General features: G+C 36.7%; 1 protein-coding gene across 1 annotated transcript in view; it reads right to left on the bottom strand.

Annotated features, from left to right (window-relative positions):
- Nucleotides 1-4,489: 4,489 nt before the first annotated feature.
- LOC140228684 (prolyl 4-hydroxylase subunit alpha-1-like) overlaps nt 4,490-17,821 on the bottom strand; it is a 57,476-nt gene continuing 44,144 nt past the window's right edge. Inside the window, exons 11-14 of the mRNA XM_072308948.1 lie at nt 11,819-11,884; nt 9,901-9,969; nt 9,085-9,181; nt 4,490-7,105 (exon numbers count right to left, since the gene is read on the bottom strand). Coding sequence (XP_072165049.1) covers nt 7,035-7,105; nt 9,085-9,181; nt 9,901-9,969; nt 11,819-11,884 — 303 coding nt within the window. The 3' untranslated portion in view covers nt 4,490-7,034. The remainder of the gene's footprint in view (nt 7,106-9,084; nt 9,182-9,900; nt 9,970-11,818; nt 11,885-17,821) is intronic.

Raw genomic sequence — 17,821 nt, 5'->3', positions numbered from 1 at the left:
GGAGGTAAATAATACCGAAGAGGGGTAGGGACTCTAATGCACACAAGTGACGAGTGGACTCTGGTGCTGTAAGGTGACTTGACATTTATTGACATGGCGTACCTCAGCCGATCAAAGCAAGTCAAAAACTAGAATTATCACTGAAGGTGATTTACACCCCCGCCCCTAGTGTTGCTTTATGGTATGTGATTTCATGAGGGCAATGACGTTAATACCAAGTTTGTGCACTTGTTGAATTGGAAACAGAATAATTTTAGTTTACTGTACAATTACAGAGTTGACACTGAGTTCCACAAGATTTGGGTAAAAAGTGTGGTTACCATGGCAATGCATTGTCTGATACAAACACAAGGGACATTTTGCATAACTACACTTAAAGACCATCATACACACCAAATTTGACCTTCATAGCTTGAATGGTTTATTTTGATATAAAAATGAGTGGTTACCATGGCCACACCTCGTCATAGTTAACGTTAGAATATATTCATGCATGTTTGAATCACATTTCGTCTCTGAAATTCTATGAAATCCCACTCGCATAAAGAAAAAATGCTGAAGATTCCAATAGAACCACAAGTTCACTGATCGATCAAGGAAATTTGCAGGGATCATCCTCAAACGCGAACAATGCATTAGTTGCGCGCTAAGGAAGGGGCCCGCAACTCGTCACCCGCGCTCCCATAGACAAAGCACGTAAAACTTCGCAGGGTTAACAAGCAACCTGTGGTGAAAAATTTGAAAAAAATTTTTTTGAAATTTAGATTAGGAATACATGCTATAAGTATCATCACGGTCCTTGCAAGCATCTTTTACGTGCTTTGTCTATGGGAGTGCGGGTGACGAGGTGCGGGCCCCTTCCTTAGTGCATATTCCGCAATGTTCGCGTTTGAGGACGGTAGCTGCAAATTTTCGGTATCAATCAATGAACTTGTGGTTCTATTGGAATCTTCAGCATTTTTCCTGTATGTGAGTGGGATTTCATAGAATTTCAGTGACGAAATGTGATTCTATGCATTTAAACATTAACTATGGCGAGGTGCGGGTCACCAAACTATACAGTCTGTCATAGTTACCCAGCCATTGAGATGTGTTAATCTATATATTACCAGGTCCTGAAGATATCAGAATCAACACAGGTGGCTTCCTATTAAGAATAAAACTTGAAACATGCAATTGTAACATAAAATGTGGAGATTACTGGACGAAGGACTTCCTAAAATATATGTCCCCCACTAGTTTTGCAAGACCACTTTATTTCTACACTACCCTACCCTTGTGATGTGACTGACGAATCTGATTGTTTGCATGGTCTACTCTGTAGATTAATTAACTTTATCACAAATAAGACAGATACCCAGAAACAGTGTTTAAAACAATGCAGTAAATTTCATAACAAATGAAAAGTCTAGATCTTGACTCTTGGCATAAATTAGGGTTACAGACTAGAGTCTAGATATCGGCAGTCTTGGACTTGGGTTTTTTTTTAATAGGGGGCTAAATTATTTTAGGCTTCTAACTTCAGTACAACTATATGTGGTACAGAATATGAGAACCCAGGCTACCAGGCAAGAGTTCTAATTATGTTGATCTACCCCCGCTCCTGTAAATAAAAATTTGAAAAAAAAGGTGAAATGCATTAAAAAAAAAAAAAAGCTTCGATTTAACTACTGTAAAAGTGGATATTTTCGCGGGACTAATTTTTCGCGCCAGGCCGGGTCAGAGGAGTTTCGCGTGTTTTAATTCCGCGGAATCAAGACATCACGCACAGGAACGTATGGCAAGCAAAAATATTCGCGTGTTTTTATTTTCGCGCTAGTTTCTTGTTGCGCGAAATGCGCGAAAATTTCAACACTGCGAAAATTTCCACTTTTACAGTATAGTTAGGTGGCATTAGGGTTTAACAGTGTTAATAGAGTTTTATAGCTAGGTAGGGTTAACTGCAATAAGCCTGAACGCGAGACAGCAGTGTAAACTGTACTACTGTAGACCTCTAGTGTACGTGAAGGAAAGCGCCCCAGGGTTAGGTGAGTTTAGGATTAAATGGGTTCGGGTAATGCGACCTGCACTATTCGTAAACGCGAAGCTCCCACCACAGTGTAATAACTGTGTACAAGGAGCTGCTTATAGTTAGATATCGCCAGAGTAAAACCCACTTAATAATGTTATTTAATATAATTTTATAATTTATACGCAGAAGTACAAGTAAATTTTAGTCAACTTCAAATCCAGGCCCTATAGGTCACCTACTCAAATCTTGATTGACTTCGCAAATATCAAATGAGGGCAACAACCTTCCGCCCCTAAACCCCTGGATTGCCGGTGAGTCATAGATAGTGAAACAGACCATCACTGCACTGTGCATCAGAATTTACTTTCGATCTGTCCCATATCCCACTTGCACTTGCACTTGTAACGGATGTTTCAACGGTGCGGTGGCCTAAAAAGCGCCTGATGATGGCAGCGAGCGACTTCGGCCAGTGCTGAGGCCGACGGCTAGGCCTAGGGTCACAAGGCCAACCACCCACCTGCCACCACGGCACAGCTACTGCCGCAGCGGTAGCTGTCGTACCGATACATCCACACGGGGATCCAGCCACACTGCATCATGCACACACGAGCGATCATTATAGCAGTTTGTCTACACCGATATAAGTGTTTATAATACATCGCATAAACGGGGCACAAAATATGAAATAACAGGCCATAATACAAATAACAGGAGCCTAGAATAACTGTGAAAACATATTTGTAAAGTAACATACCCGGTACCAGAACTGGGGTGACAAAACGCCACATAGAATAGTGTACGCTATACTAGTACGTAGCAGCCTACTTCCATGCAAACTACGCTCTTTGCTTCCATGGGTTTTACACAGTAAGTGCGCGCTCGCTGACTACGTAGACGGCGCACGAATCGCCGAATCAGCTCTTTTTGCTCACGAGTACACGTGTACATTGTTGTTGAGTTGTTCGAAAAAGCGCTACTAGTATTTTATTTTGTATCGAACAATCACTGTCGTAGCTCGTTCCATTAATTCTAGCATCTCTCTGATTTTACATACACCAATTAAGGACAAAATTACTTGTAATATGGAAAGAGTAGGGAGCTAGGTATCTTTCCACCTTCCTGGTAATTGCAATGTATAGGGACTATTATTTTCTTCGTAATTCATGATGGATTTCCCCCACCTGTTCTTATATTTATTTCTGTCTTTTGCAAAATGTATTACCTACAGTATACCATGTTCACTGCATGCATATTCAGTTTTCTATCTCTATCAGATACACTGTCTTTATCAATATACAATTATAATGCTTCAAAGTGTTTTTGTCAATCAAAGTTACTCAAGATCCAGACATGAAATACAGACTGTGAAACTTTTTGTTCCAAGCTTCATTGTTTTAATTTTCTGAGGAGCAATATTGTCTGTTCATTTCTCATTTGAACTCTCTATAACCTTATGCTCTGTCCTTGCTTTCTCAATTGAAGTAGCATTAGTGGAAGTTGAGAATTTTGAAGTTGAGATAAAAGGTGGCAAATGTACTTCAATTATATTGAACAATTTAATATGCATCTATACTGCTATATTTACATGTTTATGTCTATTTTCAGGTAATTTGTCGTATCTACACTCGTCATCTGGTATTTCAAAGTTACTCTAATTTCTTACATGCATGTGGTTACACAGAATTATTGGCCTATTCAACCATTATTAACTCTAAAACAGCTTCACTCCTAATCAATTTGCTGGAACCTATACCCAGCTGCACTATGCTTTATAATACAAATTTCCTCCAGGTGTTGTGTTTGTGTTTCTTTGGCACTCATATCTATCAACATTGTGTCTTATCATACTTTTTCATATTTGGCAGATGAGTAAGTTTTCATGACACTTCAAACCTCCAGCAAATTCTAATACACACATTGGCCCGAATTCACGAAGGTGGTACAAACAAAACCATGGTCTAAACCATGGACAAAAACCATGGAGCGCCAAGTGTCAAACAGAATATTTAGTTACGAAATTGGTCATTTCGTCGACAAAATGACTGTTTCGTTAACGAAATTATCATTTCGTGGACGAAATGTTCATTTAGTTACAAAATGTTGTCATTTCTTTACAAAATAATCATTTCATCGACGAAATGACCGATTTCGTTGCGAAATATCGCATGCAACACTTGGCATTCCATGGTTTTTGTCCATGGTTTAAACCATGGTTTCATTTGTACCACCTTCGTGAATTCGGGCCATTATGTATCTCTCTTTCCCTCTCTTATTTCTATATTCCTCTATCCATCCATCTGCCTCTCTTAAATATCACACACCCGCCCACACACGCATACACACACACACACACACACACACATACACACACACACACACACAAACACACACACACACACACATGCACACACATACATTTGAGCAAACCAGTCTCTTCCAAAAGTTGTTCAAGGAATAGAAACTTCTTGAACAATAAAATTCATCTTTGAGAGCAATTGATTTTATTATTCAACAGGGCAATCAGTCACATTGTAATAACATTCTCTCCTAGATTCTTTGCATATATGTATATGTAATTTGTTTGCATATTTTCCTCTCGTCTGGTACAACATGATGATAGCACATGATTTCAATGATGAAAGAAATCATTCGTTTGTGTAACTGGAAGAATAAAAACATTTTTACATACATTGCTAGTGTAATGCTAACTACCAGCTGATTGTTAACTTAAGGCAGCATGAGAAAGTTATAGTTAGACCTTGTAATGTACATATAAAAACATTCCCTGTAAGAATGGTACAACTACTTTTCTTGTTTCCTTTTTCTTGGCAGTGAAGTATTGCCCCATACATTCAAATGAAAATATGTTGGAACTTAGGTCAATACATGTATAAAGCTTTATTCTGGTGTGTCAACATTTTTTTAAGGTCAAACAGAGCTTTTAAAAGAGAGGGGCAGTCCCATTATTAGGTTTTGGTTTGCACAGTATAAAGCATTTATGTCATATCCATATGAGAGTGAAACATTGAACAACTTGGTAATGTGTAAATTCATACTGAAGTAGTACTACTTTATTAATGTACGGCAGTTATTGCATTCACACTGAGTCTCGGTGCATCTAGGCCCTACTGATGACAATGAGAATTTACAAAGAAATATGTGTGAAAGAGATGGGGGGACATCACTGCACCACCAAATTTGTTTGATCGGCAGCAGCACATTATGACAATCCTTCCAAGGATTGAGGCTGTGTGTCACATGGTACATGCCACAACATGTACGAAAGGAACTGAACACTGTAACTACAAGTATCACCCCTTGAACAATCTCTTTGCTGAAAACCTGCATTGATCTCAAACTGCCTCCCAGCTAGATTTTCCTGTCATGATTAAGATTCTATTTATCAGGCAACACTGGACTAGTCACCGTCTCCTGGAGAAATTGCACAATGTTGAACCGAATTCCATTTATACTCTGGTAACCTAGACACAGTTGTTGAAAATCTCATATTTTGTACATGTACCTTTCCTTTCATCATGTTCACATGGCAAGAAATTGACAATTTGTATAAATATTTGTTTTGTAGAATAAATATCAACTTAAATGTGACAAATTCAAGGGTATTAGGCATGATTGAATGATATTGACATAATGGGAGCAAAAATGTCAGGTTCGCTTTCATAATTTTGAGAAGTACTATCTTTTTTTTTAATAAGAAGAAAATGAACAAAAAAGAACATGAAAAATTAAAAGAAGAAGCTAAGTAACAACAATGAAAATATCATGAACAAATCAATAAAAAAAAATTCAGCTCTATTGAGAAAACCCTGCTTTGCCAGCATACAGCAACAGTCATGTGAAGCTAGTTAATTTTTACTATGATTTGGTGAAATAATTTATCGGGGGAGGGGGGATAATACCTTCCTGTTGAATCAAAACTAGCAATTCTAACACTGATCTTGACACTGATGATGTACTTCTAACTACAAGCCTACACAATCAATCAAACATCTTGAGCTACTCGACTGTCATCTTTTGGTGTAATATCTTCTCCACCAAGAATAAATTCCCATGGAAAGACTTGTTAGATCCTGTTCATTAGTACTATCAATAATTCTGTCCCTCCTTTTGTAGTATGAGCAAGTCTATTCATGGCAGGTACGGGGTGTATGCATATATGAGACATTGGACAATAAATCTACATGATGGTAGTTCAGATCACATTGGCTATCACAATGATATCTAATCAGAGAAATATGATTCACGTTTGATATCAAACCACACACTCCATATAATTCAAATCTGACTAATATATACCAACTATGTAATCAACAAAGAATGATAGAGATCTAACTTGCATAGAAGAATCTTACTTTTTGTGTACGTCTATAACTTGAATACTTTTGAGTATCCCAACAGCAGTTACTGGATTAAAGTAATTTCCAACCACACAACCTAGGAGGTAAAATAATTCTTTCTTCTACATTTCAGACAACACAATCTTTTCAGTAGAAAAGGTAAATGTTACAACACAACCTATCTGGTGATTTTAGCAAACATGAATATTCTGTCCTTTTTTTTTCATGAAATCAGCACATCTCTTATCTTTACACACAACTTCATTTGCTTATTTTGCTTGGTCACATAGGGAAAATTTGCAAGGTATTAATATCATGAAATCTACAGGACACCTACAAAGCAGGTAAAATTACAGCTTCAGATATACAATGTATGAAGGCATAGGGGTGTTACAGAGCTAATAAACATAATTATTCAAAAAATGAATGTACAACAGCAATACACAATGACTTTGAATGAAATATGAAGACCACACAGTATAAAAATATTTCAAAATGGTACAAAAGGTTCACTGTCTGGTAATTGTTGGGGGCCTGCATTGATTGGTGTAATACATGCATGCATCTCATACAGGTGACTGGATTGGGCAGAATCTTGTAGAAGCAAGCACATTGGCACTGACAACAAATTCATCTACATGTCGGAACACATACAGAGCGAGATACTACTCATCGGGGTTTAATCCGCAGGGTCGCTTGAATTCCTGACCGAGCTCGTGAATCCATATGTTGGCAACTAAGTGAAGGAAAGAAGGAACATTGAGAACCACTGAGTGTGTTAGTCACATTATCACTTGCAGAGGAACTTATCTACCTCTAACCTAATCATTTCATTTCTTTGCATTGGATTCCTGACTGTTTGTACTACTGCATATACCTCTTGATGAAAAAGTTTTCTAACTTGATAATGATCATGATGATTCATAGGTATGAGAGTAGGTCAGTACATTGTTCTATTCTGGTACACAAAAGCAGTAAAGGGCTGTTTATTAGTTAATATTATCTTTTGATCATTGAAAGTTTTGATCAAAGATTTTGTTCCTGGGTATTGACAATATCTACAAATAAAACTTTGCACCATTTTGTTCATGGAGAATTCTGAGAAAGTATGAAATGAATCAATACATCACTACAGAGGAACTTTACTATACTTTAAGACCTGGCAGTGTAGGGGTTCATGGAGTTGGAAGGCTGCATGGCCCAGTTTGGATGTATTCGAGAATTCCCGTAGCAAATTGCGCACAACTTTATCAGTGATCTATACGTAGGCACACAGCTACAGAATCTTGACTGTAGTCGACCGTTACCGATGAACGTACACTTTGATGTACATATGCGCTGACCAGTGCTATTCATGATTTTCATACGTACCCCGGTGTGTAGCGAATGAATTGGACCACCCATGAATCCCCACGCTACCGTGTCTTTAACCCGTTTCGGACAGTTTGATTTTGCTACAACACGCATTTCCTATAGACACCTGCCCGAGTATACTCGGGACTCGTCCTCAACGGGTTAAAGAATAACTCCCACAAATGCTAACTTCCTGTACATCAATTCCTTGTTGGACATACGAGCTCATGTCATTGAGATATTTACAGTCACATCATAATTTTTAGACTTTTGTTTCTCTGACTTTTTAAGCTGCTGGAGAGTAGAATCAAACTGCTGCAAATATTCCACTGTGTTAACATGGAAAGGATAAACATTCCCTGATTCAACGAGGACCTTTAAAAACAAGAGAATAACGGACAAAGATGGTGGCACTAGGTTTGCCCACATTCATATATAAGAATTAGGGTGATTTGAAAGACCAACCTGGGAGACACTTGTGTAATATGTTCATCACACGAGGTGATAACTCGCAAATCATTTTGAAAATTATTATTATTCTTTTGCTAGGACAACAGAAAAACTAGTTAGATGGGAATTCCTGACCAATAAAAATCACTGATAAGAAAGAGTGATGTATATATATATATATACATTTTTTTAATCAATAGAACAATGAAAAAAAGATCAAATCAGATAGAAATCAAATAAAACATTACAAAATGAAATTGGGAAGTTTTGCTACTTTTCACATATGATTTCTTGAACAGCCAATAAGGACATCATATAAAAATCTAAATAATAAATGTATTATAAAATGAAACTGGGAAGTCTGCTAATTTTCACATATGACTTCATGAACTGCCAATATGGGCATGCAAGTGAGTGAGTTAATGACGTCTTCGGCTCACAACTTTTCATACAGTTTGATCACAAAATCCGATTTTCAGATTGTTTGTTCAAACATTATTATACCCCAGTCTCAAATAATACTATGTCTGATTATATTTACTGCAAAGTTATTCAGTCAGGAATAACATTGTTTTATTACACTTTTATTTTTTTCTTCATTTTTTTTTTGTACATGATCGATGGAAAATTGTGATTGTGATCATTTGAATATTCACATCAACTCTTTGGGATCTGTTTTGCATAAATTAGCAAAAGTTCAAAATTCCATATTTTTCTCATCTTCATCTGATTCTGATCAAATTTTCACAGTTGAGCTCACAAAATTTACATTTTTCTTTGCAATTTACTGGTCTGGAGTTTCCCTTTAAACATTTCAGGGAGTACCTACAGAATCAGAGACTTCGAAGTACTCAGGGATTTCCATGGAAATTTTGGACCTAATAATAGGGGATAACTCGTGGTCTACTTTACCCCATTTTGATCCTGCAAGCACCGGGCAAGCTGCATGCCTGGTGTCATAGTTTCCCTCGCCATTCTTGAAGAGGTTGTACCAGAACACAGCAGTGCCCTAACACAAGATATTGAGAGCATGTAAATGGTTATCAGTACACACTACAACATATTATTCCAAGAAATACTCAGGAATCCATTAAAAAAAGAAAAGAAAATCATATTGGATTTCTTCCACAAAACACATGGGAATTCTTTGTTAAAACATAGAGAGCAGTTACACTACAAGTTTAATAGCTTCTATTGTAAACACACCATAATATTCCATGAAAAGACCTTATTTCCCTTGTTGACAGCCATCTTGCCAATTTACTTTCAATCATATTGTTTTTGACACTTTACCATTAGCCCTGTCTCATTTGAATAAGCCAAAATACTGCCACATGCAATAAGCATACTGATTATAATAATATGAGAAAATAAGAGTATACACCCACACAAGTGACTACATCATTCCACTATTTAACAAAACCTGCTGATAATCAGTACTGGCTTTAAAATAGGATAAAAGAAATGATAAAGAAAAAGGAAAATCCCCCAATCGGTATCTACATTAGTTAGTGCACTTGCCACATTGAAACAGTGCTAGGTGAAAAAAAAAAATGATGAATACTGAATTTCTTGTGGAACAGAAACACACACAATTACTCATCGCAGTCGTTCCTAGGTGACATTTAATAGCACATTGCAATACAGCAGGGCATATTAAGAAATGAATGATAATGGCTGGAAAATAGTCACGGTCTAAACTTGGCAAAGCATGGAGTCAATACACACCTTCTCTGGCCTAACTCTCGCTCCAACTCTGGTGAAAACAGTTGCTCCACCGGCTTCAACGTCGCTCAACTGATAGGAAGTAAGAACAGAGTACAACAGATGATAGAATCATCATGCTAGCTACAGTTGAGGCATACTGTGATGCAGTGGTGATGATCATTAATAGCCATTAATCCATTATTGCTAAAGATACGGTACTTGTGTACTACACATTTTAATAGCTTTAAACTCTGTCGAAAACTTATTGGTAAATTCAATGTAATGTCCAGCAGAATAGCAAGACAGCCACTCTATAAAATGCTTGGCTCTTTAAATATCAACAATGAATCTCAATATCTAGCATAATCATATTTACATTCAGAGAATTTGAACATCTTTAGAAACAATCATAGCATGTATATTCTAATAAAAAAAAAAAAAAAAAAAAAAAAAAAAAAAAAAAAAAAAACTTTGGTTAATCATGAAAAAGGCAACATATCTTTTGAATTGCTAATACAATGTATATATTCCAGAATTTAGTGAACTTATAATCTATCTGCAGAACTTGCTTATGCGGTTCTTTGTCGAGGCTCTCTCTGTTTACTTAAGTGTACATGTACATACTTGTGTACAAAAACTTATAAGAAATGTAAAGGTTGCAGGCAGGACAAAGTAAAAAGTACACACTGTATCTCCCTTTAAAGTTAGAGTCAACTCTGTACATCCGTTTCTGCAGAGTGTTTGCATCACTATACATAAACATTATGACACTAGGAATGCTCACAGTCCCCTTTAATTTTACCTTTCACCGATCCTTTTAATTCACATATTTTATTTTTTACCCTATTTTCTCTGGTATAAGACATTTTTGATTCCCTTAGATTAAACACAATGCCACCAAAGAGTTGTGACCACAAACTAGATTAAACAGCACAATACTTAGGCCAAGAGCTCTGACATGGCTCTTCATAATAATAGATTCTGAAATACTAAATACACTGTACTAAAATACTGAAATATACAACAACATACACTTTTTGGTCATCACTGGCACTCATTTCCCTTTGGGAAAGTAAATTCATAATAATGAGGCACAGGGGACCACTGTCATTGTCATGTGACATCATGTTTCAAAGTGACTTGACATAATCTTTTAATGAGAACTATGACACAAAGATTTCTCCATGTATAAGATCATTTGATAACACCAGTTTGATAGCCATGGCTTTCAAAATTTCCATACCATTGAAAAAAAAAAAAACCAACAATCTGATTATCCAACTCATTAAACATATTTCACATTTAATCACAAGTCTGATAAAGTGATCCAAAAACTTTCTGGTAAAGTTTTGCTAATTTACCTGGTTGAACCCATAAAACTGTTCCAAATTATCCTCAGAGTTTAACCTTGTGTAAATGTATGCATTAAAGTTTCTGAGAGGAATTCAACAGTATGTGAAATGAGAAAATCCATAAAGAAGGCATGTTGTCAGTGTTCTTGAAACATAGTTCCGTAAAAAGGTGTGTGTAGAACAAGCATCCAGTTGAAAATTTATATTCAAAAAATTCTTTGAAATTCTAGCGCTACGCTCAAGTGATCTTTTCTCAAACAAGTTTGTTCTACTGTAGTTGTTCACTGCACAACACCAAATAAGAAAGAGTGCCTAATTATTGCTTTCCCCTGGAATATTCTGATAATTTTCTTTTCAAGATATCATCCAAATCTGACGAGGTACGAAATGTTTCATATTCAGAGAGCAAAGAACATATCAATGACACATCTGGCTTTAACTGATATAAATATCACTAACTATATCCAGTCCTCTTGTTTTTGTTTCTGTTTTGTGTGTGTGTGTGTGTGTGTTGTTGTTGTTGTTGTTGTTGTTGCTGTTGTATCTTTTTGGCACTTTTAATGATGTTAGCAAGTTCCCATACTTACATAAAACAGCATTGTAGCAATTCTATTGCCAGTTCCCAAAGATTTGAAAGCATTTGATTCTTCTTTCTTTGGTCAGAACAGTTCCCCAGGAAGCATCAAATGAAGAATATGAAAGTCACATGCATAAAAATAAAACTATGCCTTTAATATTGACGCACACACGCACAGTGTGCCCTTTTTTTGGGGGTGTTTTTCCTCCACTACAAGGGAGGCTCTGTCGACACAAAATCTGGCACGCAGCAGCACAATGTTCAGCATTTGGGAAGGCTTTGAAGCTTCATGCAGATGAATTTTCCACTGTGAATTTCATCAAATGTGAGAAGCCTTCTGAATGAGAGCGGGAACTTTGCTTCAGTTTCTACAAGGTCTCACCTTGTACTGGAGCAGACTACAAGCACAAGCGGGGAGGTTTGGATATTGCCAGATAATTATAATCATTCTACTTGGAGGTTTCAGGATACATGTGGATGGTACGAGTTGTGCATGATTGCAGCCCCATTTTCTTTCACAGTAAGGTTCATTTATCATGGTGAGATTATGATGTTTGCAGCTACCATCAAAGAAATAAAAATTCCTATTGGATATATGAATGTTGAATGATGCATCTCCAATTGGTTTGTTGTGAGCGCATCTTTAAAATGGGGTCTTGGTTTTGCATTCCAAAGAAATATTTGATGATGAAAAGTGTGGATCATTTTGCTGTGCTGTGCCATTCTTGCGTAACAAAGATCGAGGTGTGCACAAGTCTGCATGAAAGGTAGCTCCGTAGCGGATGTGTATGAAGGTACTCACATAAAAGAGGGCGGTTGCAATTCTATTTCCTGTCCCCAATGATTCAAAAGCCCTCGTTTCTTCTTTCTGAGGAGACGTCGCAGAAGTTGTTGTTGTATTGTTTGTTTTTTAGGGAAAAGAGGGAAATTGGATGTCAGGCCAATAGGGAGAGAGTAGGGAAGGAGGGACTTAAGCTTGGATTACACTAATGACTTGGGGGATGGGTGGTCCTAGACAGATTCTTGTTTGGCAAGGCACTGAAGCAAATTGGCAGGGAGAGGAGAATCTAAAACTGTGTGAAATCAATAATCCTCAAGGTAGCAAGAGCTAATTTGATGCACTCCAAATAAACAGGTGAAGGGATACTGTGACTCCAAGCAGAGGAAAAGTATGATTATCTGCAAAATTCACCCTTTTAATTCCCATTGTTATACTCCCAGGTGGCATACAGCTGGCAGTTTCACATTACTGCCTTCTCTACAGATGGAGTCACACCTGTTTCATTGTAATCAATGCCACATGTTGGTAGCTTAAAAAATACTGAAAGACTGTATATTTCAAAACCCTTGTAAAGGTGCATGCCACAGTAAAAGGTTTGAAAAAACAAACAGGTGAAAATCAGGCACAATAGAGTACCAAGGTGATGATGTCACATTCTTTTGTTAAAGCTTAGGTGGCAACCAGGTGCAAGCATGGTTAGCAACAATAAAGGTGAGGTTGTTTAGAACCAGTTTCCATGACGATGAATGGCCATAACATAACTCTTTGGTACTCTATACAGGTGCAGTGTGAAATCAGACACTGCAGAGGTATTCCAATTTGCAACATCTGTAAACAAGTTGATACTGGGGGGAAAAAATGTACTAGTTCTGTTTCACCGCTGTGACTTTAAAGTCTGGACTTGCAACATGCACTACAAAAGTTTTCAGCTGTAGGCTTTCTCTTTGAGGTACGAAAACAAATTGGTGAAAGAAATTGAATCATTTGCTTCACTGCGCTGCCAGCCAAGAATCTGCCACTGCTCTGACTATTAAAAACAAATGATGCATTTGCACACACAGGTCTCTGGAAGGAAAACAGATGAATGAACGAAAACAGACAGATGAATAAAATGAAAGGAAGAAGACAGAAAGGAAGATGTGGCCATGAAAAAAAAAAAAAAAAAAATTCCATCGTAGTGAGGTGTGGATGTACTTTGACCGACTCACATAGAACAGCATGGTGGCGATTCTATTTCCAGTGCCGAGGGATTCGAAATTGTCTTTCTCATCCGACTGGGTAAAATCAGGCCATTTTAGTAGGAGTGGGGAAAGACGGCAGAAATAAAATGTTACGTGACAGAAAAGCATATGATAACAGACAGAACGAAAGAAGACCATGTTAAAGATAATTTTGGAAGACAAATTTAGGAGCAGACTTGTACTCTGCCAGCAGCCAAAATGATGAACACATTCTATGATAACGAAAAATATCTGAGTAGACATGTGAAGGTGAGCGCTGAGAATGATCTAAAATATCATGACTTTATAATTTTCAGCTCTAATTTTTGTGAAGTCCATGATATTGCAGAAATCTGAACATGTCTTTGAATGAGAAAATTTGGGATTTCAAAAAAAAAAATGACAATTGGCATTATCAGTTTACCAATGATATGGTAAGGAAATGAAGCATGCAAGAATCTTGGTTGTGCAAAGGATTTAAGAGATATACAAATATAAAAAGGAAATACTTTTTTTCTTTGTTTTTTCTTTATACAAGGATTTCTAGACAAATAGCATGCACAAGTGAATGAGATGACAGTCGGCGGAATGAGTTAGTAGAGGGATCAAAATGATGGCTGGAACCACTGTTGGAGGTAAGACTACACAAAATGAAGACAACACTGTGCCAAAACTGTCCATGTTCCATGTTTTTAGTGGTATCTTTTAAATCAGTTATTTCCTGAGCAATCTATCTTCTTTTTTTTTTACTGGAGAACACTTTGTTATAAATAAATTACTGAGCTGATTTTTTTTTTTTTTCTTAAAAAGAAATTCTAAGGCCACTTATGTTATATGTTGACAGAATGTAACTTGAAATCAAGATGGAGTTAAGACATTGGTCCATTTAAAAAAAAAAAGGAGAGTTGGATCAGATATTACTATAGAACATGTTTTTGTTTTAGTTTTGTTTCACTACTTTACTTCACACATCATTATTTCCAATGAGATTAGATCTTACTTGAATTACCTGCAGTAACACACTTCAGAAGTTTAAGTTATGACTCTAACAAAATACTGATAGCATGTTCTAAAAATTTTGGCAAATGTTGAAGTTCATTCTCATTATTTGATAGCCAGTAGACCATGGTAACACAAAGTAATGCTAACATCTGGCAATATGACTACCTTCCAAAACTTGGATTTAGAAGCTAATGGCATATCTCTTACACTGAAATTACAAAGAGATCTGTCCAAGGCACCTAAGAACTTGGTTAATTCCTTGTGCTCATGATGCATTGTAGCAATTAAATGTTTCGGTCATCAGGATTGGCAGGCTTCTCTGAGTCAACGGCAACAAATTAATGCCCTCGCAATTATGTCACTTTCCAAAGGACCTTTCGCCTTTCACCATTGTGTGTGTGTCTGTGTGTCTGTGTGTCTGTGTGTCTGTGTGTCTGTGTGCCTGTCCAAGCCAGTCAATCACAATGTGAATGATACATGTGAAATCTTATGGAGGGAAAAATGCAGTGGTATAGCCATCATTGAGAACACAGAATAGCATTAGAGAGATGTGGAAGAGCTACTGATTAGTATAGCCACATTGTGTGTTACACAATCCCAGAAGTAAGAGAAGTGGAATGTGTCTTGATGAAATATGTCAGGCTGGTCTACAGAAAGGGATTCTAGATGGGGCCTACAGACACAGATCACTTCTGTGCCAACCAATCTTTGGTTAAGTGATCTTTATCTGTAGCCTTCATGATTTAAACTTAATAGTAGTACCGGTACATGTACATCTATTTCCTTCACAGTCTCTGAACAGTTAATGACTTGGTAGTGACTGAATTTCATCAGCATGACATGAGCTGAGTTGATTTTGACATAACATTCTTTTTCTGACTATGCTTGCTATACTTGTAGTCTACCCTTTCATAAGGCTGAAAAAGGGGATTTAGGATATAAAATTAAAATTGAGACAAAATTATGAGGACAAAAAATATTCCTCCAATGCCTCTCCCTAAAAACAACTGTTTGCCACTTGCAAAACAGGACACACAAAACAAGGGCTCTCCTAAAGTCAATCCTGCTTACTATATTTACCCCAATAGATCATTAATCAATGACAATAAGCTTTGAAACGAAAGACTGCATGTCTAAAAAGCAGTGGAATTGGAAATGTGCATTGATGGATGGGCTTGAATACTATGAAGAACATTTTACTATTCAAATGTTAAGAGATAACCTTTGGAAAAAAGTATAAATTTATGTTTCCTGATGTTGTTGTTGTTGTTGGGTGGACAAATACCACGAGCAGTACAGATATGAAGTCTTTTACCAGGATAATTGATGAAATCCATGCATAGGTTCATTAGATTCTATTTTTGACAACACGTGCAATTTTGATGTAATTTACAATCTACATGAAAATGGTCAAGAATTTCAGATGGAAATAACTAGGAAGAATAGCTTTGCATTGAAGTGCTGAAATCAAAGCAACAGATCAGTGACAATTTGAGTTAAATGGCAGTCTTGATCATATAATTTGGACATAAATGAAAGCATTGATCCACTAAGTTTTCTTCTAATAAAGAAAATAGTCCAAAATAGGATCCTCTCAGGTAATACAGAGGTTGCAAAATTCTTTGGTCTTGGACCCTAGCTAAAATTACAGTGACTCTCATAGTAGCACTTATTCCACATTCAATTTTTTTTTTTTAATGAATATGTAAGAAGTGAGGATATTCACTTATCAAATGTAGTGTATCTATACTGTGCAAGTAGGCACATGAAATATATTTAAGTATATTCATTAAAGGCATTATCTAACATTTGCAGATGAGACAAAACTCAGCTTTAGTGCTTCAAAATAGTTCTAAAATGTGATTGAGGGATAGAAAAAACAAACACAAAAATTTTCATTTTTATAATCAATGATAAGTATTGTTGAATATAAAAAAGTGAACAATAGTTATAATAAAATTTCTAGAATAAAACGTCTTTTACTGAGAAAAATAGTGATATCTCCTTATATTTTAGGCTTTATAGCAAATTTTTATATGGTAGGATGTTTTGTGATACAACTAACCTACAAATATGCATCAAATGCGGGAACTCGAATATTTTTAAAATCACTTCTCGCCTTGGTAAACAATATCTTTAATAAGATGGCAAACTTACATTCACAAGTGAGTGTAACTTTAGTACTTTTCTAATTTCACTGAACCAATCACTGTCCAGCACTTTTATCCTCCACACCTTCACATAATGTGAATTTCTCCTTGGGCTATGAGCATCTCTTGATCTTTTTTTTTTTAAATTCTTTAATTTGTAATTTACCTAATAAAATCTAAAATGACTGTCCTTGAGCACAAGCAGGAAGATTAGAAATCAGATGTGCACAATATGTAGATATCTCCTGCACTCAATGATCAAATCTCTGATTGTGTATGAAGTGGTAGCAGTAAAGAGCATCTATTTTGCAATTTTGCTTTTGTTTTGTTTTGTTCTACTTTGATAATCAGGTACATTGTATACATACTGTAAGGACAAAATCCCTCATTGAGCATGGAGTGGTGGCAGTCACTGATTCTATTTTGCTATTTTGGTTTGCTTTGTTTTGTTTTGTTTTGAAAATCAAGTAGACATACCATAAGGACAAAATCTTTGATTATCCATGAAGAGGTGGCAGTCAGATCTTGTTTCGGTGTTGAAATGCCTTGTTTTATTTTGTTCCGTTTTGATAACGAGGTAGACGTTACAGTGACACAGTCTCGGTAATTTCCTATTTCGGGCCACTTCAGGGCTTTTTACACTTGTAAATTTTTGCTTAGCCCCGGACTATCGGTGGGGCTAAGGGGGGGCCTTAGCCCCACCGATAGTACGGGACTATCCTTAGCCCACTTTCTGTTTACACTCGTTTTTGCCAAAGTGGGCTAGCCCCACCGATAGTACGGTACTATCTGGCCCTGCAAAATAGCAGGGGTTAGCACCGCAATTGCGGTGCTAGCACCGCAATTGCGGTGCCAAGCAA

This window comes from Diadema setosum, chromosome 5 (genome assembly GCF_964275005.1).
Source record: "Diadema setosum chromosome 5, eeDiaSeto1, whole genome shotgun sequence".
In the NCBI taxonomy this organism is placed as follows: Eukaryota; Metazoa; Echinodermata; class Echinoidea; order Diadematoida; family Diadematidae; genus Diadema; species Diadema setosum.
Note: the sequence above shows the minus strand (reverse complement) of the source record. Positions and strands in the feature narration are given on the sequence as shown.